This window comes from Leptonychotes weddellii, chromosome 10, assembly GCF_054177405.1.
Source record: "Leptonychotes weddellii isolate Sample4059 chromosome 10, ASM5417740v2, whole genome shotgun sequence".
Classification (NCBI taxonomy): domain Eukaryota; kingdom Metazoa; phylum Chordata; class Mammalia; order Carnivora; family Phocidae; genus Leptonychotes; species Leptonychotes weddellii.
Window position 1 is genome coordinate 28,379,806 of NC_138378.1, and position 11,262 is coordinate 28,391,067.

Genomic DNA, 11,262 nt, shown 5'->3' on the forward strand with positions numbered 1-11,262 from the left:
TTTATTTATTTATTTTTAAGATTTTATTTATTTGAGAGAGAGAGAATGAGAGAGAGCACATGAGAGTGGGGAGGGTCAGAGGGAGAAGCAGACTCCCCACCGAGCAGGGAGCCTGATGCGGGACTCGATCCAGGGACTCCAAGATCATGACCTGAGCCGAAGGCAGTTGCTTAACCAACTGAGCCACCCAGGCGCCCAACTGCAGCATTCTTTACAATAGCCAAGACATGGAAACAACCCAAGTGTCAATGGATGAGTGGATAAAATGTGGTATAAATATATAGAGACAGTAATATTATTCAACCATAAAATGGAAATCCTGCCATTTGCAACAATATGGATGGAACTTGAGGGCATTATACCAAGTGAGATAAGGCAGAGGACAAATTCTGTATGATTCCACTTACATGTAGAATCTAAAAACAAAAAACACCCAACTCCTAGAAACAGCAGTAGATTGGTGGTTCATAGGGGTGGGGGACAATGGGTGAATGTGGTCTAAGGGTACAAACTTCCAGTTATGAGTAAGTTCTAGAGATCTAATGATCCCCAGAAGACAGCACGATGATTATAGTTAATGTATACTTGAAAGCTGCTTAGAAAGTAGGTCTCAGAAGTCCTTCATGTGAGGTGAAGGTAACCTTCATTTCCTAATATATATGTGTATCAGATCATTAGGTTGTATATTGTAAACTTACACAAAGTTATATGTCAATTATATCTCTGTAAAGATGGGGGGAGAAACATTTTTTTTAAAGAGGGAAATTGGACACACAGAATGCCATAAGACAATGGAGGCATCGATTGGATTTATCTGCAAGCCAAGGAGCACCCAGGACTGCCAGCCACCAGGCCAGGCATGGAACAATTCTGAGAGTCTCCAGAAGAGACCACTCCTGCTGATACCTTGGTTGTGGTTTTCTGGCCTGAACTGTAAGAATAAATTTCTGTTGTTTTAAGCCACCCAGTTTGTGGTAACTGTTAGAGTAGTCACAGAGAAGTGAAATAAATACTAATGTAGAAAATTAAAATCTAGAAATAGGACCCACAGTGTAATTTTATAAAATCATTTTTTTAAAGTTGGTATACAAGTGAAAAGGGGTGTCGGAAGGCGTTGCCCACACTCAGATACAAATCATGAAGGCATTGTTTGATGCAATGGAGAGCAAAATGCTTTGGCCTCTAGCTAAAGCCCTGAGGTTCTCTTTTGTTCATCTCTTCTCTCTTAAAAGACCAAGTCTTGAAAGTGACCTTATTATGCTTTCTTAAGAAAAGGAGTTCATAGTTTCTTTGACCACTTAGACTATGGAGAAGTGCAGTAAAAAATGACTTTAAAAAGGACAGCTTATCCTTGTGTTTCACAGATGTTCCCAGAAGATAACTACGAAGCTTGAAGCACATTTCTTTTGCCAATAAACTCAATAAACCAGGACGGCCTCAGGAAACATAACCAGTAGTTCTCCCTTACCCCCAGTTCTCTGATTAAGAATCCACTGGAGTTGCTTCCTTGAATCCAGGTGCCTTAGCCAGAGCTTGACCACGAGGGAACTTCCCTGAAATGACTTGAGGATGTCACTTCCAATATGGCAAAAGAGACTGAATTGTGTGAACTCTTTTCTCTCTTCCTACTTTCACACCCAATCTATTCGCTTGGACGCCAAGGGGCACTGACTGCTGAAAAACCCAAATAACACACAAGGATGACCCGCGGCAACGAGGGTGGTCTGGTGTGAACCCTAATGTTTCTGGGAACAGAGAAGTAGAAGGCGGGGAAGGCAGTGGTTCCTCGGACTGAGAAACTGCATGGCAGAGTGCTGGCTTCATTGGAAATTAGAGGCATTCTGAGCTGGCGGGGTCACCTTTGACCCTCTGTATCTTCTTTTCGGCACACAGGCGGCCGGTTCCTCAGCTCGAGTTCCAGTGGAGGAGGGGGCGCTGAGCTAACTGAGCGTCTGGAGCTTGAGCGGGTAGTCGAAGGCTGGGTTTTTGTAGGCCACCAGGTGCGTGTCGTGGCGCTGCGGGCGTGGCGACCGGCCCCGCCTGCACAGACACGCGGCGAGCAGCAGGGTGGTGACGAGCAGCAGGCCGCAGGCGGCGCACAGCCCCGCGAAGATGAGCACGAAGCTGGGCTTGGTGGTGAAGGCGGCGCACGCCCGCGTCCAGCCCGAGGCCGGCGGCTGGCTCAGGCCCGCCCGGTTGGCGGCCAGGACGCACACGCGGTACGTGGTGCCCGGCGAGAGCCCGTACAGGGGGTGCTGCCGGGCGGTGGCGTAGATGTCCGCCACCACCGTCACCGACTGGTTCCCCGGCCGGCCCTCGGGAGAGTAGCGCATCTGGTAGCCGCGCACCACCGAGTTGGGGGCGCACCAGCGGACCAGGGCCGACGTGTCGGTGGTCTCGGTCACCGCCTGCAGCCTGGGGGGGTCCGGGAGGGTGTCCTCCCCGCTGAGGCCGGGGCACCGGCACCGCGAGCGCCTCTGCAGCTCCGCGCACGGGGTCTGGAGGTGCTTGCAGGGGTGGTAATCACAGGGGACATCCTGGGGAAGCGCGCCCACCTCCTCCTTCTGCCCCTCCTCCTCCTCCTCCTCCTCACTGGAGTCGTCCAACAGCAAGATGGGAATCGCGCCCTCGGAAGGACTCGGGTGGGGCGCCTGCGGGGTGGCCTGTGTCGTGCAGTCGGGCTGCGGCGTCCACGCTGGGCTCCAGGGGGCAGGGAAGAGCCCAGGGTGTTTGCTGGCCGAGGCGGTGGAGGCAGCTGAGACGTGAGGCGCATGGCCCAGCATGGCAGCGTGTTCTTCTTGGGGCTCTGTCCCAGCTGTGCTTGCAGCCCTGCGCAGAGCGCCGGAGTTGCTGGAATCTGCTGTGGAGATGGCCGGGGAGGGGGCGGTCCCCACCTTGATGGCGCTGTGTGACCATGCAGTTTGCGTGGCAGAATCCGCGGGGAGGGAGGGGGGCTTGGTGACGCTCTGCCCAGCTTCCACCGGTCGAGTGGAGGGTGCTGTGCTCGGTGGGGTGGTGAGACCCTGTGTAGACGGTGTGTGGGCGAAGGGAACAGAGTAGGGCGAGCTGGAATGGAGGAGGGTGGTGCTTTGGTCCAGATGGCACACAGTGGGCAGCTGGGTCAGCGAAAGAGGGGCCGAGAAGGTGTCTTGGGACCCTGAAGCTGGTACACACACAGTGTCCGCTGCCCTAAAGGGAAGGCCAACCAGTTAGAAGGTGTTTGAGTCCTCGGTGCAGACAATCCCTCTCATCAAACCCCGTCAACATGTCTGCCAGGTACCACCGGCTGCACACTCTCCGTCCTTCACTTCCCTGACCCTCGGGGCAACCTGTGGAGGGGGCTTCCCTCATCATTCCCATTGGGCAGAGAAAGAAACAGAAGCTCAGCAAGAGGAACTAACTGCCCGAGATAGCAAGTGGCAGAACCTAAACCCAGGGCAGGCACTGTGAACGGTGGTTCCGGTTCTCCAAGTGTAGTCTGCCATTTTGTTGTCACCTATCTGCTTCCTGGATGACTACTAGTAATAATACTCACATGAGCTAACATTTTCTGAGTCCTTGCCATACGCTAGTGACTACTGTTAGCACTTTACTGTACCAACTAGTTTAATCTGTATAACCTTATGAGGTAGCCACTATTATCCCCATTTTACAGATGAGGAAGTAGAGGCACAGAGAGGTTCAGTAACGCAGCCAAAATCAAAAGTAGTAAGTGGTGTGAAGAGGCTGCACTCTCAACCTCTTCACTAACACTGTAGTGAGACCCTTCACTGCAAAAGGCCTGGGGCCTTATCTCTCGAGGTAACATGAAGGGGATGGGGGCAGACTGATTCCCACCTCACAACTGAGTTTGGGTGGGACATGAAAAAAAATTGCACAGGATGGGGGGAGGTGTCTCCTAAAGTGAGCCAGAGGGGCTAGTGGAGCTGGGTTGAGGGTACTCGTGACCAGAGGTGTCCCCAGCCAGCCCCCATTCTCTCCTGGTGGCCAGCCTGGGCATGGCTCCCCACTGCAAAAACAGCTCTTCTAGCCAACAGCCAATGGGAAGTCTTTGAAGGACTTCTTTTTCCCCTGTCCCATAAGAGCTCTGTAAGTCCATCGGCCTTGGACTGAATGATGCAGGGGACCAGGCTGCATCTTGGCGACTCACTAGTGGGGCCCAGTGGTTAAGAGCCACCCCCACCATTTTGGAGGAAGATGGATCCTGCCTCCTCCACCCAACAGCTGCATGAACCTAAGCAAGCACCTCCTCTCTTTGGGCCCCCACCCACTTGTCCGTAAAATGGAACAAAGATAAGACTGTCTTGGTGGAGTTAATCTAGCTGTCCACTTAGCCCATTTTTTTTTTTTCCTACTGGGCACAAAACTAGACTACATTTCCCAGCCTCCCTTATAGTAGGTGTGGCCTGCAACTGACATTTGGCCAATGAGATGCCAGGGGAAGTGAGGAGCCCCACCTCCTGGCTTGGCCTATTAAAACCATCATGTCTGTTCCTCCATGCTCTCTGTCACTCTGGCTGGCTGGAATGAAGAGTCTTGATCACTGGGGGACCCTGAGTGTGACTACATGGGGAGTGGCCACCCTGCCCAACACTGCCAACCTGCCCAAGAAGAGCAAGCCATAAGCTGTGAGAATTTCCGCTCACCTCTTAGTCATCTGCTTTGTAAATGTGTTACCTGCTTAGGACAGTCCTCTTTGCATCCCTGAGGAGCCAGGACAATTCACAGCTGCAAATGAGGGGGTTGCCAAAGAGGCTGATGGACAGGACCTGGGAGGAATGCAGGCTCCAAGGAGGGAAGGAACTCAAGTTGCAGCTGAAACACGAAAAAATCAAGTCAGGCTTTAAAAACCAAGTCAAAACTATTCCCAGAGAGCCATGGTGGTGTCACGTGCAAAACCATTCTGTTAGGGGTTAGATGATACTACTTTGGACAAAACTCTTTAATGACCTCAGACTTCATTTTTTTTCGTCATCTGTAAAGTGGAGCTACCAACCCAACTCAGTCACTCTCACCCCACATATCAAATGGAGACAGTACTCCCCTGCCCATTTGTTATATCAAAAAGAGTCTGTGATGATGAAACTGTTTAAAAGTGTAAGTCTCCACACAAAAGTAAGATATTGTTATTATAGACCAGTCACAAGAAATGGCAGAAGCTCTTTATTAACGAGAACATTCTTGAGCATGTACTATCGCAGTTGAACTGTTGTTGATGGCACTCAACACCAGTCCTTTGGAAGATGCCTCGCTGGAGCATATCGGTTAAGCTCTTGCTGGGTAGAAATTTCCCCAAAACTTAGTAGCTTAAAACAACAAATATTTGTTCTTTCTTGTGAGTCTGTGGTTCTTGTGGTCTGGGCCAGCTCAGTGGGGCTGGAAGATCTAGGATGGCCTCACATATATGGAGACTCAACTACGTTTGCTGGGGCCTCCCTCCATATACTCCTCATCATTCAGGAGGCTAGCCCAGGCTAGTGCACATGGTGGTGGGGTTGGAGGGGGGGCTCCCCACCAGCCAGGAAGGGAAAGCTCCAATCCTCAACTGCTTTCAAGTTTCTACTTACGTCCCTTTTGCTAATGTCCCAAGGCCAAGTCCAGCTTCAAGAGGTGGAGCATAGACTCCAATTCTTGGTGGGAGGAGCTGCAAAGTCACATTGCAAAGGGGCGTGTCTACAAGGATGGGAGGAATGACGCGGGGCCATTTTGCAAAGGGTCTAGCACGCCCAGCAATGGCAGGTCCCCTCCCAATACTTGGCTCTTTCTTCCCTAGAGTCTTACAGAGCATTTGGCCTCAACTTTCTCAACTCCTTGAGTCCCCTGGCCTCAGTTATACTTCATCTTGGGCAACAGTTGCTGCACTTTACCTTCAGGTTTCTTCTGACCAAAGGCTGGCTTTCCTCCACCCGCCTGGGAACCATCTGCCTTCCCCAGCTGCTCTGTGGGAGATGCTCATGTCCTAGGTGAGGACGGACCCACTCCCCGGACCCGCTCTAACACTCCGGGGTGGTGGGGACCGGACAGTTGTCCCCTCTGGAACACCAGATATATATGTGTGCTATTTATCTGGAAGCTTAATGCACAATATGAGTACATGCATATATGCATGCTTGTTTTCAGCAGATTTCACAGAGCTAGAGTAGAAGTCTTAGAAGGAGAATTTACTTAGCACGTCAGCATGCCAAGGAAGTATTTTTCTTTTTGCCTGAAGCGGGGGAAGGAAAAAGGATTATCGTCTTTTTGAGCAGTTAACATTACCCAGGGCTTTACATTCATTAGCTCACAGACATCATTACGACAATTCAGTGACAGAATAATACTTTGCTCATTTTACAGATAAGGAAAATGAGTCCTTTCTTTATCCGGTGGCCCCTTCTGTCACCGATGTAACTTGCGCGTGATAAAATCAAGTCGAATCACCACCCACACGGGAGGTACGGGAGAGCCTGGCTCACATCCTGGTGTGTGCTGCGTGTCTCTGCATCTGAACTTACAGAGCCCTAGTGTGAAAGAAGGTTCACTTGCTCTCCTAAATAACCTCTTTTCGCTTCTTTTATTTTTTAAGATTTTTATTTATTTATTTGACAGAGAGCACAAGTAGGCAGAGTGGCAGGCAGAGGGAGAGGGAGAAGCAGGCTCCCCGCTGAGCAGGGAGCCCAAAGTGGGGCTCAATCCCAGGACCCTGGGATCATGACCTGAGCTGAAGGCAGACGCTTAACCGACTGAGCCACCCAGGTGCCCCCTCTTTTCACTTCTTTGCTGAACTATTGCCCCTCCCTCCTGCATGTCAGAGGGGGCCGCAGAGGGCTTTGGGGCACACTGGTTGGCCGAGCAGCAAGGAAGGTGGCCATCCCCTCACTGGTGCGTGCCGGGCCATGCCAGGGCAGCCAAACGTGACTCGGTATTTAGCACAGCCCCCAGGGGAAGCTGTGGGTGAGCTAAGGAGAGCTGCGAGTAGGCCAGGCTGCGAAGGGGAGGGTCCAGCAGAGCAGATGCAGACGCTTGAAAGCACCAAGAAAGCAAGTGGCTGCTTCCTTCCCCCCTCCCCACCACCAGCTGGAGCACAGGTGGTACAGTTGGGGGAGGGAGGGGGAACTACGATGAGCCAGAAGGAATTTAACCTTCTCCTTCGGGAAGCACTGCAAGGTTTCCATTTGGCAGGAGACTCAATCGGATTATGATTTAGACAGACCTCTTGGCTGAATGTAGTGACTGGATCGCAAGCATTCTTAACCTGGGCTCCGCAGAGACGGGGTGTGTGACTGGGGATGGAGTCAGGATTTGAGCCGGGGGCAGGGGGACTCCACATCTGCCACCTTACATACAAGTCTGAAGCTCAGAAGAGGAGTCTGAGCCAGAGAGGAAATCCCTCTCACCAACATCACCACCACCACAATCACCATCACGATTACCATCACTGTCACTAGTTCACCATCATTACCAACACGATGTCACCTTCTTCACAGCCACCATATCATCTTCACGAATGGTACAGCACACAACATGTGCCAGGCGCTGAGCTAAGTGCTCTGCGTGTTCTGTTTCCTTTTCTCCCATGACAAACCCCAGAGTGAACACTCTGGTTGTGGCTGGAGCTAGCAGAGGAAAGAGAGAGGTGGCTACTTTAAAGTGATGATGGGGCAAAGGTGCTTCTCGGGGCCCAGATGAGGGCCCCAGGAAAGGAGGTGGCCTGGGGTCATCTTCACAGGGATGGTGCCCTTCCCGCGGAAGTCAGGACAGGAGCTTCTCTTGATGAGGAGGGTGAATACAGTGACACTTTGGACAACCAGGCCTGGAAGGACTGACCCTGGGTTCCAACTGCAAGTAGAACCCTTCTACCCTCTCACCTTTCCTCCCTAGACCCATTCAAACCTTGGAAGGGCTGGGGCGCCTGGGTGGCTCAGTTGGTTGAGCGACTGCCTTCGGCTCAGGTCATGATCCTGGAGTCCCGGGATCGAGTCCCACATCGGGTTCCCTGCTCAGCAGGGAGTCTGCCTCTCTCTCTGACCCTCCCCCCTCTCATGCTCTCTATCTCATTCTCTCTCTCAAATAAATAAATAAAATCTTTAAAAAAAAAAAAAAACCTTGGAAGGGCTGAACTGCATAAATCCCTGGGGTTGGGGGGGGAAGCAGGTGGATCCAGAAATAGAGAAGAACCTGATGCCTCATACCCTCTTCCCACTGCAAGTTTCTCAGCCCGGGCTTAAAGGAAACTTTACATGCATGAGAGTTTGGAGCTTTACTATTACTCTGGACAAGACTGAGTTGCATGGTTATTAGGCCGATGGACTATCCGGTACCTGACCAAGATATCACCCAAAGGATGAGGAAGAACAGAAGTCCAGCGAGGATGAGAAGGAGCGGAGGGAGAGGAGTGAAGGTCTGGTTAGTGCTATAAAACGGTTACACGTGTTCAACTTAGTGTAATGGGCAGAAATCAGTTATGTGATTCACGTGCGTCTTAGAAACACTTACTTCTGGAATAGAAGGACCTGTAGGCGAGGAGTGTCTTGGAAGATGTGTGTATGGACAGAGGTAAGTGCTGAGGAGTCTTGACAATCCAGCTGCTGCAGGTTGGGGGTCATCTTGAAAATGTCCCCCTCCAGAATTCTCAGCCTGGGCATCTTCCTCAGGTAGAGAGACGTGAGCTTCGGGAGGTCTCTGATCCACCCTGACTGCACTGAAATACAGAGGGGAAACTGCCCACTACCCAGGAAGGCACAAACCGGCGGGGCTAGCACAGCATTAAGGAAAGAATGAGAGGGACAAGGTGAGTCAAAAAGGCCATTGCTGAACATGGGCAGTTAGCAGCTGTGGGAATCTCAGAAGCATAGGCCATCTCAGCTGGAAGAGCCTTCAGAGACAACCGGTCTTTCCTTCCTTCCTTCCAGACCCAGGGCAGCCAAAGTCAGAGAGGAGAAGGACAGGCCCAGGGCCACAGAGCTGGGGAGGGATGGAGCGAGGACTTGAACCCAGGACACTGTCTCCAAGGCTGCTGTTGCCCACCTTCTTGTTAAACTCCACAGGGAAATACCCCAGACTTCACTCTGATGGCTACCAGAAGTGGGGACATCTTTGAGAGAGGTAAGGAAGGAGGAGAGGAAGAACAAGGCTAGATGAGGCCTGGAAGCCGAATTCCGAATTCCGTGGCTCTCCTAACAAATGGAGAATGTGCCACTTTCCCTGTTTTCCATTCTCGCTCTTTTTTCTGTCTGCGGTGGAACAGGTGTTCCTGTTCCTGTTCGCTGGTTCCAGCGAAAGCATATATAGTGTTTTGTGTTTTTTTTTTAAACAAAACCAACCTTGGGAATCAGTCAAAACATGCCAAGTACATGTGTCTTGTTTGAAGATTCAACGTTCACAGAAACAAGCTGAGCCAAACCAAGTAGAAAAATCAATGAATTCATCCTCAGGAGGCATCTGCTGCTTCAGGTTAACGGCGTGTTTGGTGCTAAATTCATTCATTCATCGGCCCCGAAGCGATGCCCCCACGTCGCCATTCTACAAGCATTTGCCAGCTCTGCTGGGTAGCAGGCGAACAGAGGGGCGAACCTTGGGCTCTGCGCCCCCGAAGGCCTGGAGCCACCACTTACTGAGCTGGGAGACCGTGGGCCAGTCATTCACCTGTCCGCGCCCTCTTTCCCTCCTAAGTAAAGCGGGGATCCATAATAACAGTCCCCACCTCTTGGGCCTCCAGGAGTTGACCCGGGCCCGCTGGGCTCTGGAAATGGAGGAGGGGCTATTTTTGAGCCGCACCTTGAGCCAGGCGCCCTGGTCGCCCGCCCTCCCCCCTCCGGAGGAAGTTCGTGGCCCCGCCCCGCGAGCGCCTGCCCAGCCCGGCCACCCCCACCCCGAACTCCCGGCGCCGCCCGGACTCACCGCGCTCCAGGAACGTGCCGCTGAGGTCCAGGACCTCGAGCGCGCCGCCCGCTCCCGCGAAGGCCGCGTCGGCGATGCCCGCCCCGGGCTCGCGGCCCAGCGCGGTGCCGGAGAGGTTGAGGAGGCGCAGCGCGGGGAGGCAGGCGAAGGCCCGGGGCTGCAGCGCCCGCAGCGGGTTCCCGGCGAGCGCCAGCGAACGGAGGCCGGGCAGCGCGGGCGGGGCGCACGGCGGCAGCGCGGCCAGCCGGTTGTAGCTGAGGTCCAGCGTGTGCAGCGCCGCCGGCCCGCCGGGGCCCCAGCGCAGCGCGGCGATGCGGTTGTGGCGCAGCGTCAGCACCTGCAGCCGCGCCAGGGGCCCGAGCTCGGCGGCGCTCAGGGCGCGCAGCAGGTTGTGGCTGCCGTCTAGGCTGCGCAGCGCGGGCTGCAGGCAGCGGGGCAGGCGCTCCAGGCTGCGGTTCGCGAGGGTCAAGGTCGAGGCTCCCGCGGCGGGCAGCCCCTCGCACGGCGACACCGTGGCGTTGCTGGTCCCGCTCTCCCGGGGATCCCGCCGAGTGAGCCGGGAAAGAGGGCCCCTCTCCTGGGGTGGCCCTGCCCAGCTGGGGCGCAGCGCCGTGGGCAGGAGCAGCGGTAGAGGCAGCAGGGCCCACCACATGGTGCGTGGCTGCGGAGACAACAGCACGACGGCCTCTTAAATCCGCAGACACCCCGCACGAAGGGGCAAATGTGCTCCTCTACTCTGAGGAGAAGCACAGGCCCTGGATGTTTCCTGAAGGTCGGGGTCCGGGGGCTGGGAGGGACGTTCCTGTGGCCCCTCCTGCCCTTCCTGCTCCCAGCGATGCCCTTCCCTCGAATTCACTTGCGGATTAGCATCCACAGGTGACTTCATGCAGAAGGCTTCCCTCACCTGTCCCCTCCGGCCTGAACTTCCAAGTCACCTCCTCCCTTGTCCCCATTGCACGAGCTTCCGGAGGGAGGAGACCGTGCCCTTTATTGCTGTAAACTTTCCCCAGGTGCACAGATGCGGCTCCAGAAACGTCTATTAATAATGAGCCAGTGAATGACCCCAGTTAGGAGAAGCTCTGCTGGAATAGAAACATAGGACTTCCGGGAGATTTTGTCAAGTCCAACAAAACTGAGTTGCCTCCATTTCCCCCCCCCTTACAACTGCCCAGCCACAGGTGAGTCCGATTTGCATTTGACCTGGTTTGCAGGTCATGTTTTAAAATGAGTTCTGAGGGCAGAACTTTCTCTTGAGAGGGCTCTTTCTTGAGAGGGCCCTCAGGGTTGCCTTTTGGGAAGAAAAGAGCCCCCAGAAAGCTGTGAGGCTTGGGAACCTGGATCCGAGCATTTCCTGGTCTTCACACTGGTTCCAGCGAAAGCCAG

The 11,262-nt window shown here is 53.7% G+C and overlaps 1 protein-coding gene across 1 annotated transcript; it reads right to left on the reverse strand.

The window, feature by feature from the left end:
* Nucleotides 1-1,053: 1,053 nt before the first annotated feature.
* On the reverse strand, nt 1,054-10,956 carry LRRN4 (leucine rich repeat neuronal 4). Its single transcript, XM_081833210.1, has 4 exons — nt 9,880-10,956; nt 8,476-8,680; nt 4,678-4,815; nt 1,054-3,189 (listed from the first exon to the last, which is right to left on the reverse strand). The coding sequence occupies exons 1-4, from the start codon at nt 10,529-10,531 to the stop codon at nt 1,941-1,943; spliced, it is 2,244 nt and encodes a 747-aa protein (XP_081689336.1). The 5' UTR covers nt 10,532-10,956; the 3' UTR covers nt 1,054-1,940.
* Between the last annotated feature and the right edge of the window lie 306 nt (nt 10,957-11,262).